Source organism: Prionailurus viverrinus, chromosome A1 (assembly GCF_022837055.1).
Source record: "Prionailurus viverrinus isolate Anna chromosome A1, UM_Priviv_1.0, whole genome shotgun sequence".
Classification (NCBI taxonomy): Eukaryota; Metazoa; Chordata; class Mammalia; order Carnivora; family Felidae; genus Prionailurus; species Prionailurus viverrinus.
Window position 1 is genome coordinate 6,854,523 of NC_062561.1, and position 19,565 is coordinate 6,874,087.

The 19,565-nt window shown below is 44.0% G+C and overlaps 1 protein-coding gene across 3 annotated transcripts in view; it reads right to left on the reverse strand.

The window, feature by feature from the left end:
- Window positions 1–19,565, reverse strand: part of USP12 (ubiquitin specific peptidase 12) — a 105,189-nt gene that overhangs the window by 81,143 nt on the left and 4,481 nt on the right. The window contains exons 1-2 of one of the 3 annotated variants that reach the window (XM_047858622.1): window positions 5,998–6,081; window positions 5,377–5,472 (exon numbers count right to left, since the gene is read on the reverse strand). The exons of the other annotated variants lie outside the window; for them this stretch is intronic. Coding sequence (XP_047714578.1) covers window positions 5,377–5,472; window positions 5,998–6,036 — 135 coding nt within the window. The 5' untranslated portion in view covers window positions 6,037–6,081. Of the gene's footprint in view, window positions 1–5,376; window positions 5,473–5,997; window positions 6,082–19,565 lie in introns of those variants that run through there. 3 annotated transcript variants of the gene reach the window in all.

Sequence of the window (19,565 nt, forward strand, 5' to 3'; positions counted from 1 at the left end):
CAGAGCCCGACGCGGGGCTCGAACCCACGAACCACGAGATCATGACCTGAGCCGAAGTCAGAGACTTAACCAACGGAGTCACCCAGGTGCCCCCAAAGAAGACATTTTGAAAATAACTGGGGCGATTAGAACATGGTCTAAATACTAGACAATATTAGAAAATTGCCATTACTTGTCTTGGGTGAGAAAACGGAGTTGTCCGCAAGAGAAGTGTGCCATTATTTTTAGATGATCCATCGGGGTCTGCCTACTTAATTATTCCTTCATCGATTCCTTCATCAAAAAGGTCTGCAGTTTTTGGGCTGCCTGGGTGGTTCAGTCAGCTTAAGCTACCGACTCTTGACTTCAGCTCAGGTTATGATCTCACGGTTTTGTGGGTTCAAGCCCTGTGCTGGGCTCAGCATTCGTGCGGCCTGGTTGGGATCACCCCTCTCCTCTCTCTCGGCCCCTCCCCTGCTCCTGCTCGGTCTCTCTCAAAAAACTAAACTTAAAAGAAAAGGTCTATAATTTTTCATCTGAAGGTTAAGTTTCTTCATTAGAGTCTATATAAGGAAGCGCTAAGTTTAATTCAAGACTACAAAGGGGAGGCGGGAGGCGGGAGGCGGGCCCGGCTGCGTCAGGGTCCCCAATCACTGATTATCCCTGACATCAAGTCACACTGCCACTGGGCTGATTCAGACTTTTCCCCGTGTCTTCCTTTCCCGTTTCCACCGCCCCGGGAACTGCCCGAAACTGTGAGTGGGGATGGATTTTCACCTGCAAGGAGAAGGTAACGCGTAGACAAGCCAAGAGAGGCACTACGTTATGAAACCTTGCTTTGGCTACCATAGGCAATTCGTGATTTGCGATCACAAGCAGAGCCTGTCAGGAAGATACAGGGTTCCCGGCAGACACCGAAAGGCTCGACGAAGGGAACGAACATCCACTGAATGGGACACCCGATATACGCTATTTACTTACTCCTCCCAATAACCCGGGAAGCCGTACTCTGGGACAGGAAGTTGCGTATGATCACTACTCACTACAGAGACTCTGGATCCAGACTCCAGGGACAGGATTCCCAGCTCCACAGCTGCATTACCGTACGATACTGGGGAAATTCCATAAGCTATTTCGCGCCTCAGTTTTCTTATCCATAAAAGGCAGCGACAGTAGCAACCTCAGAGCTGTTGTGGGAACTAAGTGTGTTAGTATGGATAGGGGGCTCAGAAAAACGTCAAGCTGAAAGTAAGGTAACGAACTGTCACACCTATTATTTTTGGCCCATTTTACAGATGAACTCAAGAGTTTAAGGTCATTTGCCCCTGGCTGTAACTAAAAGCAGTAGAGGGAAAGCCTGAAAACAGGTGTGTCAAACGTCGACACCCGCCCCCCCCCCCCCATTACACCTACTTCCCTTCCTCCCCAAGTGTCGGGCTCTCCTCCAATCACTATGAAAGTGGAAGATATTTCCCTATGAGGTTCCTTCTTGGAAAAGGACAGGCAGGGGCGCCTGGGTGGCTCAGTCGGTTGAGCATCCGACTTCAGCTCAGGTCACGATCTCGCGGTCCGTGGGTTCGAGCCCCGCGTCGGGCTCTGGGCTGATGGCTCGGAGCCTGGAGCCCGTTGCCGATTCTGAGTCTCCCTCTCTCTCTGCCCCTCCCCCATTCATTTTCTGTCTCTCTCTGTCTCACAAATAAATAAACGTTAAAAAAAAATAAAAAATAAATAAATAAAAGGACAGGCAGCAAAAGACGTGAAATTCTAAGCTGTGCTTCTCTCCACGTGGCAACAGTAGCCCCTGTGAAAGAAGCCTGTACCATAATGTGGTAAACGGCAGTTAACAGTCAGGGCTCAAACACTCCTTGTCCACTTGGCTAAGGAACTGCACTTACTGCTTCCACAGGGAAATGAATAATGAGCTCCAACCACCTGACGTTTAAAGACAATCTTCCGGGGGCGCCTGGGTGGCGCAGTCGGTTAAGCGTCCGACTTCAGCCAGGTCACGATCTCGCGGTCCGGGAGTTCGAGCCCCGCGTCAGGCTCTGGGCTGATGGCTCAGAGCCTGGAGCCTGTTTCCGATTCTGTGTCTCCCTCTCTCTGCCCCTCCCCCGTTCATGCTCTGTCTCTCTCTGTCCCAAAAATAAATAAACGTTGAAAAAAAAAAAAAGACAATCTTCCGACACCAATCTGTTAGTTGAAGGCTTCCCGCATAACCATTTTTTCCCAGCCTTTGTTATGCCAGTTTGGTAGCTTTTCAGAATGAAGGGCAAATTAATAACAATGTAAAGTAGCTCCCACCTTCGCTACAATCTAAATACTATGTTGCAGGAGGTCATTTCCATCGCTGTGAATATCATGATCCCACATTTACTCCCCACCCCCCCCCCCCCCGCCCGCCGTACCTGTTACCATGAAGGGCTAGCTGTCCCAAGATCCCCTGTTAACTCCCAAGCCTACTTGGCACCAAATTTTTGTTGTCAGAAGAGAAAATAAGAAACAATGAAAATAAATATGTCTTGGGCTCCAAGAGGTTACAGAAGAGGAAAAGATAGAAGCCATAAATTTAAAAGTGTCTCATTTGAGAGCACTAGCATTAATAATTAATCCAATTACCCATGGGCCGTTAAAAGGATATGTAACCATACAAATTCTGTTTTAGGGGCGCCTGGGTGGCTCAGTCGGTTGAGCGTCCGACTTCGGCTCAGGTCATGATCTCACAGCTCGTGAGTTCGAGCCCCGCGTCGGGCTCTGTGCTGACCGCTCGGAGCCCTGGAGCCTGCTTCAGATTCTGTGCCTCCCTCTCTCTCTGCCCCTAACCTGCTCACATTCCCTGTCTCTCTCAAACATAAACATTAAAAAAATAAATAAATAAAAAACAAATTGTTTTTAAAATTATATTTGCTAGGCATGAAAAAGACCTAGAGAACAGACAAAAACATGCTGTCAATCACTAGTAATTAATTAATGGGCCATAGGTGACTTTTAGTTTCTTCTTTACACATTCCTGTTCACATATATTCTTTTCGTAATCAGCAAAACAATAAAATTTTTTGAGGGGGGGGTAGGGTGACGGGCAGGGGAGGGAGAATGAGAATCTTAACAGACTCCACACTCAGTGCAGAGCCCAACGTGGGGCTCGATCCCATGACCCTGGATCATGACCCGAGCTGAAATCAATAGTCAGATGCTAGACGAATTGAGCCACCAGGTGCCCCAAAACAACAAAACTTCTTATTAAGTATCCACGTAATTAATGAAAATATTGCACAGCTGTTAAAGGCGGGGGGGGGGGGGGGGGGGTAGGGATCGAGCAATTACAAAGAGAGGGGGGAAAAAAAGAAAATCAAGCAACTGGTCAACCACTTCCAGATGTCAGCCATTATCAGGTTAATGCAAAGTTTAAGTATAAGCTCCACCGAGGCAAAGCTCCAGTGCTGGCTTGTAAGTGAAGTTGGAGGGACTTAAACTAGTTAGTTTAAAACATACTTAAACTAACCAATTGCTATTCCCCTTAAAAAAGTACAGTTCCTTAAGTTCCTACCTTGTTTCTGAAAGGACTTTAGATGGCAACACTCCTTTTAACTCATCTGTTAGGGGTGGAACGTGTTCCCCAAAAATGTGTTAAAAAGTCTGACCTCCCAGGAGCTCAGGGTGACTTGATTTAGAAATAGGGTCTTTACAGAGATAATCGAGTTGGAATGAGGTCACTGAGGTAATCTCTAATCCGATAGGACTGGTGTCCTTACAAAAAGGGGACATTTAGACACAGACACACACAGAAGGAAAACAATCTGAAGAGCCACAAGGAAGACAGCCATGCGTAAGCTAAGTTGCACCAGAAGCTGGCAGAAGCCCGGAGAGGTCTGTAACAGATGCTTCTCTAGCACCTTCCGAGGGGCCACAACCCTGCTGACACCCAATCTAACTTCTGGCCTCCAAAAGCTATCAGACAATACATTTTTCTTGTTCTAAGCACTGTCTGTGGTACTTGTTACAAAGCCCTACGAACTAACACACCCCCTCTAATAAATTCCATGTGGCCAGTCACCCTCACATCCACTGCCTCTTTAAAGGGCTCGTCTGGAAATGTGTCGAACAGATATGCAGTGAAACAAGCACAATATTCATAGTTTTACTTCGTTTTAGTTTGCACGGAATTTCCTTATAAATGCCTTCTGTGACAATGTTTGTAATGAGGATGATAATATATTCTCAACTGAGGCAAAACCATTCTGAATTAATCTAATCGTTCTGACTGACAACACTGATATACTATAACGGAAACGCAAATACAAAGCAGCAATACTTCCAACTGGAAGGCAGAGGCATTTTACATAAACCAGAATGTAAGAAGATGCAAGTCATAAACACCAAGAGACCACAGGCACTGAAAGTCAAAGTCAAGGAGAAGATCTGGAAAGCGCGAGAGAAAGAGACGTCATCACTTACCATGGAATGCCAGTAAGATTAACAGCTGACTTCTCAGCAGATACAATGGCAACAAGAAGGCAGTGGGGTAACACGTTCAAGTGCTCAAAGGAAAAAAACCATCAACCAAGAACACTAAATCCGGCAAAGCTCTCAAACTAACTGTGAAATACCTTCTCAGACAGAAAAGGGAAAAAGAAAAAATTGACAATTTTTTGCTAGTGGCCACATCTTACGAGAAGTACTAAAGGAGACTGTTCAGGCCGAAAGCGAGTGAACTCAGACGGTAATTCAAGCCCACACGAACCAAAAAGGAAAAGAAAAAGAAAGAGAAAAAGAAAAAGGAAAAGGAAAAGGAAAAGGAAAAGAAGGACCCGTAATGGTAATTATTTCACTATGAAAGGCAAAATAAACACATTTTTTCTTCCTTTCATCTCTCAACTGATTTTAAAAGCAATTATATTAAAAATGTATACAAAATATTGCTGGGACCAGAATATACTGCATATAAATACACATGTGATATATGTACCAATAACAGCTTCCCATAAGAGGGGAGTAGGAGCAAAGCTGTAAGGGACAACAGGGCTAGGGATCAGAAATTGTAAAGTGCTACTTATAACCGTGTGCTTGATGAGTTTATGACATTAACAGATGTAATATGCACACTAATCATGCCAGCAAAGGGGAGAAAGGAAATGGGCCCACGAGGGAGTAATTCCTCTGTTCCACTGGAATTAAGCTAGAATAAAGGTGAAGCCGATTCTGAAAATTTACGACGTATATGGCAAAACCTAAAGCAACCACTAAAAGTGCACGCACCCGCAAAAAAAAAAAAAAAAAAAAAAAAAAATCAATAATGAAACTAAAAGGCTACATTAGAAAACATTCACATTATGCAACAGAAAAAAAGTAAAAGGGAATACACGGGAAAAAAGACATGAGCCGGGAAAAAATTTGTAAGACCTTGGTAACTGGATTCAAGCAGATTAAAGCAGGCATCTTCAGGTAGGTGTCCTCGTCAGCCCAGGCTGCTGTTAACAGACCCCCGGGACCAGGAGGCTGAAACAACACACATCTACTTCTCACGCTTCTGAGGCTGGAAGTCCCCGGATCGGGAGGCCAGCACAGCTGGTCCCGCCCACAGCCCCCTCCCAAACTGCGCACCGCTAACCTCTGGTGGATCCTCACCCGACGGAGACGCGGACAGACAGCTCTGTCTCCTCTAAGGGGTCTCCTCTAAGGACAGTCCTCCTCCCATTCATGAGTTCCACCCCTGCGGCCTAGTGCCTCCCAAAGGCCCCGCCTCCATCACCTCTACCATTTTCAATATAGGAATGCGGGGGGTGGACCTTCAGGTTGCTAATCAACTGACCTTGGGATAGGAGATTATCACATGAGTCACATGTGAGTTACATGTGAGTTACATGTGAGTTACAAGGGTCCTCCTAAATGTGAGACAGGCTGAGAGTGGTGTGGTGGGACAAAGACTGACCAGCCTTCACTGGCTCTGTAAAATGGAGGGGCCACCAGCCCAGGAATGACAGCAGCCTCCAGAAACAGGAAAAGGCAAGGGAAGAGTCTCACCCCTGGAGCTTCCGGAAGGGAACACAGCTCTACTGACATCTCGTTAGCCCAGGGAGACCCATTTCAAACTTCTGGTCTCAAGAACTGCGGAATAATAAAAGTTTAGGTTGTTTTTGGCCACTAAATTGGTGGTAATACGTTACGTAGACACAAATTTCTGGTTCATTTTAAACATTGCAAACAGAAATCAATGCACTCTAATAGCCTAAATTTGAAAATTAAAGTGACTGACCCTGGTTAGTTCATCTAGTTTTTTGTTTTTTTTTTCAATTTTTAATGTCTATGTATTTTTAAATTTTTTTTTCAACGTTTATTTATTTTTGGGACAGAGAGAGACAGAGCATGAACAGGGGAGGGGCAGAGAGAGAGGGAGACACAGAATCGGAAACAGGCTCCAGGCTCTGAGCCATCAGCCCAGAGCCCGACGCGGGGCTCGAACTCCCAGACCGCGAGATCGTGACCTGGCTGAAGTCGGACGCTTAACCGACTGCGCCACCCAGGCGCCCCAATGTCTATGTATTTTTGAAGGAGAGAGAGAGACAGAGCAAGAGCAGGGAAGGGGCAGAGAGAGAGGGAGGCACAGAATCCAAAGAAGGCTCCAGGCTCCGAGCTGTGAGCACAGAGCCCGATGCTGGGCTTGAACTCGCGAACCTCGAGATCATGACCTGAGCCCAAGTCGGACCCTTAACTGACTGAGCCACCCAGGCGTCCTATTTCATCTACTTTTCTTAATCATATGCTTAAAATTTGAAGTTGCTTTAATAACAGCAAAAGTAAGTGCACGACTTCGAAACAGAACATATTAAAAAGGGGAAAAGAAGAGAAACTACTTTGTCTAGCATTACTGTACAATCAAAATTCAGATGCAAGAATTGTATTAGGATCCCATGTATTTATCCATTTGTAATATCACAAAATTATGTTTACGTATGAAAAAATTTAAACTTTGTTTTAAAGCTTACCCTGACTAAATAATTGCTTTGGAGTGCAATTATGAAAATATGCTGCATATGCAAGAAATTCACATCTACACAGCCTTAAACATGATACAGAAAATAGGTCTACGTCCTCTCTAAGCATTTTCTATATTTCTTTCAAATAAAAAAACTTACAAAGGCAGTTGAAACTCTATTCTTAACCCCTGATGAAATGCTGGATCCAGGCAATTATTGCAACAGTTGCTAAAATCATTAGGTGAAAAGCGGCTGGGGAGCTGCATAATAGGAGTCCCACTGACAACACCTGAACCCACGTCAACTTCCCTTGCACGAGAAGACACACGGACCTCCCAGTGTGACGGATACACAAGTACACATCACCTCTGACATGTTCTCTCACCACCACCCACCTACTCACTTGTTCCAGCCCTGCCAAAACAAACAAAACGACGACGACGACTCTGGATCGAGCCTCCAGATGTACCAGTGCACAGAAATACACGGGATCCAGGAAATCCTAACCACCACCAAAAGGATGCAATCAACAAAATGCAGAATACGAGAGAAGCTATGGGACACTTGAATTTCTTCAACTGGTACACTGTTATTTACAAAAAGGTTGAGGGATCCATATTCAAGAGATAAAACATCCAGGGGCGCCTGGGTGGCTCAGTCCGTGAAGCACCTATCGCAATTTCGACACAGGTCCCGATCTCACAGTTCTCAATATCGAGAACACTGAGACTCGCATAGGACTCATGCTGAGCATGAAGCCTGCTTAACATTCTCTCCCCCTCCCTCCCTATCTCCCTTCCCCCTCCACTCCCCCTTCTCTTCCCTCCATCCCTCTCCCCCACCCCCCAAAAAAAGAGACAGAACATCCAAATGCAACGAATGGACCCAGCTATATAAAACCATTTGAGATAATCGGGCAATTTCAACAATGACTGGATTGAGGGTATTAAGAAACTGGGGGATGAGGGGCGGAGTGGGCAGTAAATGCTACTGTGGTAGTATTGGGGGGGAGGGGGTGCTCTACATTTATATTACCAGTAGTCCAGTGGCAAAAGCACCAGATGGAATTGAGAGAGCTCTCAGGCAGAATTCTAACCTTAAATCACAGACCACACAACTGTAGTCTAAAGTAAGCTCTCTGTCCATTTTCTCATTTGTGAAACAGGATACCACTATCTATTGGCCCATTTCACAGATTTTACAATTGCTGAAAAGATAAAGTAATAATAAAGTGGTCTCGAATGTAAATAATGATCTTGGTGAGCCTTCTTCACAGCAGGTATTTGCCATAAAAATATTTTCCGCATAAACTATTTTGACTAATGACTGACCCACAGTAACCAGGTTCTGTTGACTTTTTTAAAACACATTTTCTACGGTACGAGTCCCTCTGATCCTTTTTCTGCTCGAGTCTTACATACAATAGGCTAAAGAACAGGAGGGGTGCCACAGCTGAAAAGGACGGAGGTTCTCGGACTTGTCTTTCCCTGTCACTCGCTACTGGGGAGACAAGGGGTGGGTGTCCTTTTTATGAGGTCTCCCACCTTTCTTTACCCGCTGGGTCGAACGTACTTCTTCTCACGAACTCACTGTAGCCCAAAGGGGAACTGGACGCTACAAACGTGATTATTAACCACACACGAACGTCTTTTTCGAAAGTACCAGACAACCTTCACGAGGTTTCCTGCCGAAACCAACACAGCGGAGTCAGTTTAACTCATCTGAGGACAAAGCTGCTGGAACATTCAACCACTTACGTAAATCTCATCCCTACTCTTCTTTGCGAGCTGCCTTCACTCACTCATCCGCTCTCTCTCCCTCCCCCAAACGCTCTCCCCGCCCTCCCTTTCCTTCGAGCTACCTCTCGAATCCCCTCAAGCTCCTTGTCCACCGCTCCCAAGAGCCTCCTCCGGCTTGAACGGCCGGCCGGCCGGCCTGCCTTCCGGGAGTCTGGTCTCCCAACTAGACTGCAAGTCCTTTGAGGACAAGGACGGAAAGGGAACGAGCCCTCCTTTCTACATCCCCTGACTCTGTGAACACTCACGGATTCCGACGGCCCCACTGCTCTTAGGGGATGAACGGGACCCCCCTCCCCCCCCCATAAAGGTATCTGTAGTCCTGACCCTCAGGACCTCACAGTGTGACCCTATTTGGATAATCCAGTGAGAGGTCATTAGACTGGTCATTAGAGTGGGCCCTAGCCCAGTGTGACTCGTGTCTTTACAAAAAGGGGAAACGTGACAGAGACAGACAAGAGGGATGGCCATGTGAGACAGGGGCACAGGGGGGAAATGCCAAGCCGAGATGAAGGCAGAGGCCTGGGGGATGCATCTACGCCAAAGACTGCCAACGAGCGCCAACAGCTTTGGGAAGGGCGGAGAGGGCTCTCCCGAAGCCCTCCAAAGACCCAACTCACGCTGCCTCCTGCATTCTGGACCTCTGGCCTCTACAACCTGGAGACAATACCCTTTGTTATTTGAAGCCACTCGAGTTTGGGCGCTTTTAAGAAACTAATACAAACGGGGGGGGGGGGGGTGCCTGGGTGGCTCAGTCAGTTAGCCACCGACTCTTAATACAGACTCAGGTCATGATGTCCACACTCCCGAGATCAAGTCCCGCACTGGGCTCAGTGCTGATGGCACAGAGCCTGCTTGGGATTCTCTCTCCCCCTCTCTCTCTGCCCCTCCCCTGCTCTCTCTCAAAATAAATAAACATTAAAAAAAAAAAAAAAGACCTAATACAAATGGGGTTTAAGAAAATGAAAATGTGGGTTACTGGAGGGATTGTGGGAAGGGGGATGGGCTAAATGGGTAAGGGGCGGGGCGCCTGGGTGGCTCAGTCAGTTGAGCGTCCGACTTCGGCTCAGGTCATGATCTCGCACTCCGTGAGTTTGAGCCCTGCGTCGGGCTCTGGGCTGATGGCTCGGAGCCTGGAGCCTGCTTCCGATCCTGTGTCTCCCTCTCTCTGACCCTCCCCCGTTCATGCTCTGTCTCTCTGTGTCAAAAATAAACATTAAAAAAAATTAAAAAAAAAAAAAAAAAAGGCCATCTAGTGTGTTGTCACACAAGAAGGTTGCCAGTATCCAAGTGTGGTTACAGGGTTAAGGCTTGATTTTCATAGAGGAGGGGAAAAACCACATCAGAAGTCAAGACTGCTTCTTCCTCCAACTTTCTCTTTGTCAAGTTGACAAAGTCAAGGCATAGACTTCACCAAGCATGGGAACATGTCAGGTCTGTGTTGAACTGGGTTCCCAGTCTGGGAGATGTAAACCTCCTCAAATTTAAACAATGTAGCGAGTCAAATGAAACTAACTAATAAAGGAAAGAAACTGGTTAAAAAAAAAAAAAGTGTCTTTTCAGGAAGTATATGCAAATAATGACAATAAGAATAATAAATTTACCTAGCAGAATCAAGGCACAGTATTTCTGGGTTTTGATCAATTATATCTATTTAGCCTTTGACATTTCAAAATTGTTCCAACTTTTGTTCACCTTTAAATAAATAACCCTGACTACTATCAGTCTGAGAACATCATCAGGGTTACACCCTTAAGTCCATCACATAATGAATGACAAACACTCCATTTCTATTCCTCACCAGTTCCTAGACAAACCATCATTCAAGGCTGTAAGTTGCAAACATTCTAAATATTATACCTTGGAGAACCTGGGTGGCTCAGTCAGTTAAGCATCGGTTATTATTTCAGCCCAGGTCACGATCCACAATTCAGGAGTTCAAGCCTCATATCGGGTCCTGTGTTTACAGTGCAGAGCCTGCTTGGGATTCTCTCTCTCTTTCTCTCTCTCTCTCTCTCACTCCCTCTGTCCCTCCCCCACTCTCTCTCTCAAAACAAATAAACTTAAAAAAATATATATATATAGTATTTTGTTTTCCAGAAACAAGAACACCCTTCTTCCCCTACTATTTCAAAACATTTTGCTCATGCAAATTTCAAATTACCAATTGCTATCCCCAAGGTACCACCGTAATCATCCTGCATGTATCTTCATAAAGCAAATTAAATACCAGGGAATCTTTCCAACATCGGCAAAAAACAAAACAAAAACGAACATTGTTGTGGAACAATATTCTAGAAAAAAAGACAGTAGCTTCTTCAAAGTTATGCCTAATCTTTTGAACTGAGATAATCACATACAAATCAGAATAACTGTTTTTGTCTACAGAATCTCATATTACAAACATATTTTCCATTCCAAAGAACAGAAGGCTTTTATTTTATTCTCTCCTTTTGCCCCTAGAACCTCCTGCACTGCTTACTTGATATGTGCCCAGATGGGCTCCTGGTATGATCGTAATTTGAAAGAATTACAAAGTTCTCTCGTCAAGGATCCCTGAAAGACCCACGCAGACCAATACTGTAGAAATTAACAAAATTTACTTTCCATAATTTTAGACCTTTAAAAAAATGCCACTAGATGGGAATTACAGGAAATTTGCTGACATCAGAAGTTAACTGCTCTCAGGATGCCTGGGTGGCTCAGTAGGTTGAGCGTCCGACTTCAGCTAAGGTCATGATCGCACAGTTCCTGAGTTCAAGCCCGGCATCAGGTTCGGCATCAGGTTCGCTACTGTCAGGGTGGAGCCCGCTTCGGATCCCCTGTCGCTCTGCCCCACCCCCACTTGCTCTCCCTCCCAAAAATAAATAAACATAAAAAAAAAAAAAAAAGTTAACTGCTCCCTCACAGCACAATTCAGTAAACAATTGTCTGTTAGTAAGAGAGCCAAACCCACAAATACCTTATCAAAGAAAAAACAAAACTCTCTATTAACCATAAATTTACGAGCCATTAGATTAAAAAACAAATAAATAACCTAAAACTTTGCTTCATCAATCACTTGCGCATCCTAAGGCCAGGATACGTACAATACTCACTTTCAAACTTTGACGTGACTACACTCTGTCAAAGCGAACTTGTGAGCCCCGTCTTAACTCCCACAGTTCATGGCACTCGCATCCTCTCCTTATGAGGACAAGAAGTCCTATCAATAATGGTCATATAATGATTTTAGCTTCTATTTATAGCACAAAGGCCTTCCACATGAATCATCTCATTTCACATGCATCCACTCATGGGGTCTAATGGGAATTACTATTCCATTTCACAGCTGAAATCCAAGGACCAATAATTAACGAAGTGGGACTCAAACCTACACACACACACACACACACACACACACACACACACACACAGCTTAGAAGTTAGAGACAAAAATTCCCAAATTCTTGTCTAAAAAAGAAGGAGAAACAATTTTGTCCCAACCATGATAGCTTCAACATATTGGCTTGTGGACATCATCACAGACTTGGAAGTCGAGAACTCTGGACCCCATCCCTAGTTGCTGTGGTGGCGACCTGAAGCCTAGGTCTCCAACCTGTGAAAACGGGGTTACTATTACCTGAGCCTTCCTAACCCTAAGTGGATCTTCAAGACGACAGCCAGAGAAAGTATGAAGCTAACAACAACAAAAAAGCCCTAAATAACTTTGAAATGATCCTGAAATATCTCAAAGACCAGTCCATACATAGACTTGGTTTTCTTAGGTATGGCAGCAGTGTTGCATTGTTAGATATGTCGTCTTTTTGTTTTAGGCAGGCTTCTTGTTTAGCAATATTTTGGCTTTTATCCAATTTCATAGTCCCTTCACCATAATACAGAAAAATTTAATCTACTTAGATTTAATGTAATTAATGCAGTAGGGCTTAGTCCACTTCATTTTTGTCTTCTGTTTATCACTTTTTTTCCCCCCTTCTTGTTTTTCCCATCTTCCTGCCGTCAGAGTTTGAGTGCTGGTTTACATTTCTGCTGGTTTGGAAGCAAGAAAATTTGTTTCTTGTGTGGACTCGTATTTATCTATCCTTGAGTTTTAACATGCATATGTAACTTTAAATTTTCTAATACTGGGGCTTGTGGGCCCCGGGGCGGGGGCGGCGGGGGGAGAACAAGACCTTTAACAGGTTTTAACTACCCACTGAACAGTTTTCTACCCCATCTTGTTACTGTCATCTTTAAAAAAAAAAAAAAAAAAAAGGAACTTTTAATAATCAATGTAATTAAATATACTGACACATTTTTATCAATTCCATTGTTTCATGATCCCTACAACTTTCCTCTGAACTTACATTTCCTCAGGGTAAATACACATTTTAGTGATATCTAAAGAGAGTCAATGGTTGTTGGTAAACTCTCTTGGTATTTCGTGGTCTGCCCCTTCCTCCTCTCCAGCCTCCAAGGACTCCTGTGCAAACCAGCTACAGATTCTAAAAGCAGCACATCATCTGTCCCATGACTGCATACCTTTGCTTGCATCTGGAATCCCCCCCTTTCTTGCCCATGCAATACATGACTTCATTTCAAAAATTCAAATCTCTTCTGTGAAGCTTTTCCCCTGAATTCCTCTTCTCTCTCCCAGAGTGGACCACTTTCTCTTTCGCATGTATGTATCATTACTTATGCAAAAACCATCTCCTTACGCTCGTCTTTTGTGTCTACCCTCCTTCCCAACCTTTTTCTCATCGTGGTATACACAGACAATAGTAACCGTAGAGCCCACAAAAATATACAGATAAGGCTGTTCTCACCGGGATGTGACTGGTCAAGGATCTCTGGTCAATCCAGATGGCTCCTGGCTCCCCAGTGGCCATGAGGATTACTTTCTCAGCACACCTATAAACCAGTCAGGACACACTCCAGGGGAAGCTCTGTGAGGCCAGGGCTTATCATGGTCATCTCTGTATTCTCAGTACCCACACCCACCCTGATAATCGTGTAGTTCTCCATTCAGACTTCCTGAAAGTACTTACTGAAGAAAAGGCACTCTCTACACACACCCCCAAAAAACCCAAAGAACAAACAAAAAAAGCACGTCACTATCAGCTTAATAACAGTGCCCATTATTCCCCCGAATAGTCCCCATCCTCCCATGGAGAACACTTACTATCAGGCAGAAGACTTATTGGGTCACTAAAACACCAAAATAAAATCACAGGCAACAGTACTCTAACTCGGCTAAAAGATGCTGTGATTTAAACCAGCATTCACGAGCATGAAATGCATGGATGGTTCCCGCACCTAAAGCATTTCGAGAAGAACATCTGTGAGCCATCACTGAAATAAACATCACTTCTCGGTTTAAGTTGGACATAAATTTTTACTGGCACGCAGCCTTCGACATGTGGATTACTACAAACGGGATTACCGGCAAACGTCTACACTCTGTAGCCACTACACCATTTTTTAAAAAACAGCTAACGGTCTTTCTCACAGAGAAGCGACAGAAAAGCCTAAGCCAGAGAACATCTAGGATCATGAAATCGTGAAGAGCTGCAATCAGGTTCTCTGTTAAATATCTTGTACTTGACATTATCACAACGTTCTTCTGGATGGAGCGCGTCTGCGAAAGCAAAGACTTAACGACTTTGCTTTTTCCAAAGCAAAGTATACTTGAATGGTCTCCCCTCACCTCCCTCTTTAACACAAAGCCTAAGCGTGGGGCTTTAAACGACCAAACTTTAGTTTTAGGGATTTTCAACAACACCGTGTGTCCGGGTTCAAGTTTTCAGTCCAGCAACCCACACGTAACTCTTCACAAGGTCTAGCATTTACCTTTCTCTTACGATCCTTAAAGTACTTTACAGATATTAAATAATCCCGTTCCAGCCGTGAGGCGGGGAGAGAAGTTTTAGATAAGATACGAAAGTAGGCTGGGTAACTACACTGCAGGCCAGCAAGAGACGTCGTTCCAGGAGAGGACAGAGGCATGAACAATAGGAAGATATGAAAGGAAATAAGGCCTGAAGCTGACTTTAATGCACACAGCCCGTTCTCACGGGGGCAAAGAGTTGGTGTGCTTTTTCTCTCTAGTGTAAAGAATAAGGTAAGATTTCTCATCGAAAGGTGGCATTCCCACCTTACCTAAACTTCTAAAACATGGTTGAGAATGTCACAAATTAGACCGTTTTTATTCCCAGACAGAAGGAATAAAATCTTTCTACAAACTATTCAAAACAGGACGACAATCTACATTCTTGGTCTGTAACATCAGACTCTGATCCACCTCAACATAAATCTGTGCTTTCACAGTGTATAATATACTACCACTAAGCTACTTCTTGTGGTGCAAATGAACTTCAGGAACTGCACTGCATAAAAGAAATTTCAGTTCTGCTTACTAACATTTGTTGAGGCCACGAACATTACTCAGTAGTGCCCCAGGATCCCTTCCATGCCCAGGGGAGCGAATCGCTTTAGAAGGGTAGAATAACAAGAACCTCCACCGCCATTACGTAAGTGATTACCATGAGCCAGACAGAATTTTGTCTTCTTCTTCCCTTTTTTTTAATTTGAGAGAGAGCGAGCAAGGGAGAGCAGGAGAGGAACAGAGGGAGAGAGAGTCCCAATCAGGCCTCACACTCAGCATGGAGCCCAGGGTGGGGCTCCATCCCATGACCCTGGGATCATGACGTGGGCCAAGGTCAAGAGCCGGACCAGGTCAAGAGCCGGACGCTCAAACTACTGAGCCGCCCAGGCTCATTTCATCCCTACTGTACAGATAAGGAAACCATCGCACGCAGAAGTAACTTGTCCAAGGTCACACAACTAAGTACACAAATGTGGAACCTCCGTCAAGGGCAATAATTCAAAATTCTTTTGAATGATATCAGAAAAGAAGAAAATTTCAAACTTGAGTAAATAGTTACATAGAACAGCCTGCTAATGAATAAAATGGCAATACCACTAACTGCTACGACATGCTTTTCAAGGAAGAAACGTGCATTTGCTTTGGACTGTAACTTTCCATGAACAAAACTGGGAACCTAGGCATAACTCATATTTAACTGTATCTAATTCCACGCTCCTTATATTATCTAAAACAGGATTAGAAGCAACCTACTAAATGGGAGAAGTATTTGCAAATCCTGTATCTGATAAGGGGCTAATATCCAAGATATATATAGAAAGAACTCATTCACAGAGTCAATAGCAAAAAAAAAAAAAAAAAATGATTTTTAAAATGGGCAGAAGATCTGAACAGACTTTTTTTCAAAAGACATATAGATGGCCAACAGGTCTATGAAAAGATGCTCATCCTTAATCCTCAAAGAAACGCAAATCAAAACCATGATGAGATACAAAACCTCATACCTGTTAGAATGTATCGAAAACACAAGAAGTAAGTGTTGGTGAGAACATGAAAAGGAAACCTTTGTGCGCTGCCGATGACTGGTACGACCACTATGGCAAGCGGAATGGAAGTTCCTCAAAAAAAATTAAAAACAGAACTACCCCATGATCCTGCGATCCCACTTCTGGGTATTTATCTGAAGAAGAGGAAAGCACTGGCTCAAAAAGGTACAGGCAGCCCTATTTACAAGGGCCAAGACGTAGAAGCAACCTAAGTATCCACTGACGGATGCACGAATAAAAGAAATGACGGTATATGCATACAATGGAATATCACTCGGCCATAAAAAAGAATGAAATCTTGCCACATGTTACACCTTGGATTGATCCGAGGGCATTGTGTTAAGTAAGTCCCACAAAGAAAGACAAATACCATATGAACTCTCATATGTGGAATCTTAAAGACAAAAACAAAAAACCCCCCACCTCATACACCTCACAGACATAAAGAGAACAGACTGGTGGTCGCAGTGGAAGGTGTGGGGGGAGGAAGGTAGTCAAAAAGTAAAAAGAAACAATTAGTACATAAAATATGATTAAAGCTTCCAAAATGATAGTATCAATAATTTATAAACTCTCAAAGATCGGAGTATTGAGTCTTAGATCAAGAAGGAAACATGAGAGATATTTATTAAAGTGTCCCTTATTTTAGAAATGAGAAAATTCAACTGGAACTTTTGAGAGAGACTTTCCCATATATACAGATCTAAATGTCAAAATGTGGACGAGAGGGGCGCCTGGGTGGCTCAGTCAGTTAAGCGCCCGACTTCGGCTCAGGTTGTGATCTCACAGTTCCTGAGCTTGAGCCCCGCTCGGACAGCTCGGAGCCTGGAACCTGCCTCGGAGCCTGGGTCTCCCTCTCTCTCTGCCGCTCCCCCGCTCACGTTCTGTCTCTCTCAAAAAAAAAAAAAGAATGTGGACTAGAATTTACCTTCTGGTCCAACTGTTTTAATATACCATACTTTAGGACACACAACAAAATACTGGATTAAATTTCTGGAATTAAGCTACTAAAAGAAAATCTGATTTAGACTATAGATTAGACTACCTAAAGCTGAAAAATGAAGGTTTCTGGAAAGGAATTAATGCCGCTAAGTAAACAAATAATAATGTTAAATAATCTTTCCTGAGACTGGAAAAGTTTCAGGAGAGCTAGAAGAAATAGGACTTCGAAGCCAGGAAGAAAGAAACGTCAAAGGCCTGGCATCAAGCAAGACAACAAGCCAGGCCGTGATCAAGTCTGGCTGAAACTGACCACGTGGGTCATGGGAGCGTAAATCATTAACCTGCTCTGAGACCCAGTATAAAAGGATCAGGCAGAGGAGGAAGGTAAGCAAAACTACAGGATACAAAAGAGAGTCTTTATACACATTCCACACACTTGACTACGGTGTTTCAAACCATACTTTGAAAGCATATTAGAAGTTTCAAATCCCGGGGCGCCTGGGTGGCGCAGTCGGTTAAGCGTCCGACTTCAGCCAGGTCACGATCTCGCGGTCCGTGAGTTCGAGCCCCGCGTCGGGCTCTGGGCTGATGGCTCAGAGCCTGGAGCCTGTTTCTGAGTCTGTGTCTCCCTCGCTCTCTGCCCCTCCCCCGTTCATGCTCTGTCTCTCTCTGTCCCAAAAATAAATAAATGTTGAAAAAAAAATTTAAAAAAAAAAAAAAAAAAAGAAGTTTCAAATCCCAATGGTCTTACCTCCGCTTGTGATAATAAGTACCTGAGATTAGACTAAACCCACCATCGCTCATAAGATTCTATTTCTACTGGCTATATAACTTTATCCTCTAATGATCAATAAATAACCGGTCAACAACCTAGTAGCCTATCCCCATACCTTACTGGGTTACCAATGTCGCCATATTATCATTTTCAATTTTACACTCTCCGTGCTTCCCCTGCCAACTGTACAAACGTAAAACCTGGCAAGACAATCAGTCATGGGGAAAACTGAAATGTAAAATTTTATCTGGGGTGTGAGCTCAACTAAGTTCTTCTGAAAACGACAAAATATGCTCTGGCAGGTAAAGGAAGTCATTTTCGCTTAAGAGTTTCCAAACTCTTTTTTACAGAATATTTTCCAAATCTTCTGTAAGGAGAATGAGTACTTTTTAGTAACGAAAATATATCTTAGCCCAAATCGGAAGACTAGCAGGCTTAGATAAAACTTTCCTAATACTTATTCTAAGCGTTTTCTCCACTAAGCCTCCTCAAACACATGCTCAAGCACTCCTTATCAGTATTTAACCATTTACGTGATAAAAAAAAAAAAAACCTCCTTATTTTTGAAATTTTTCTAAAATTAAGTTACGATAAAAACAGCAAAAATTAGTAAAACGGCAACCCACTTTGAATGTTCCATAGAAACACTATTTATACTAATAAAATATTAGTAAAAATTATTTTAATGAAAGATTTACATCCACCCTATTTCCTGAGAAAAAACAAAGAATTTTATTATTTAATATAATACTGTGAGCACATGAAGACACGATCTCTCTCTCTCGCTGACACACACACACACACACACACACACACACACACACACACGGCGGGGGGGGGGGGGGGCGAGGGGCGGCAATCAACATGTCACAGGGTGTGAGAATTTCTCCTTCCTTTCCTTTCCTTCTGGAGTGATGATAAACTGCACTGACCATCCGTACATCTTAAGTCTTACTGAGTGACCTCGACGAGACTCGAAACCATAAGAAAAGACAAATAGCCAGCCTCGCCCGTGACTTTCTTTCAAGAAGTAGTTTAAAGGTTACCACGCGTCGGGTGCTGTGCTAGGGACTGGCGTTCAAGAAGTAAACCCGTCAGACCCAACAAGAGCTAACCTGTGGCCTTGGCCTCACGGACACCACATTGTAATGGCTCTCCCTACTCCCTGCCCCGTGACGGGGAGTGAGCAAGCAGCCAGGCCGGCGTCACCCCCGGATCCACCACCTTCTACTCCTTTATCCAGTGCCCCTCCCCAACAATCGCTTCCCAGCCTTGACTTCTACAACCCAAACAGGAAACAATAGTGGTCAGCTGATGCTAACATGTATGAGAGAGTCCCCACTCTGTGCTAAGAACACCTGCCTCCGTGTAACGGCCAGGACCCACACTATAACTTCCTAGTCCTGTCCTAGGCCACCCAAAACTGCTCTACCAACTTCCACCTCAATTTTCAACCCTTTATATGTATCCAGACACTTTTCCCATCATTTCACAATTATCGCATACACACTATTAGGTAGCTACTCTGTGAAATCTGAAGCCGGCAAAATAAACGTATACTATTTTTTTTTTTTTGAAGTCTGAGAAAAAGAGAGAGAGAGAGAGAGAGAGAGAGCGCACACACATGCAAACGGGGAAGGGGGAAGAGGCAAGAGAGAGGGAGAGAGAAAATCCCACCCAAGCAGGCTCCCC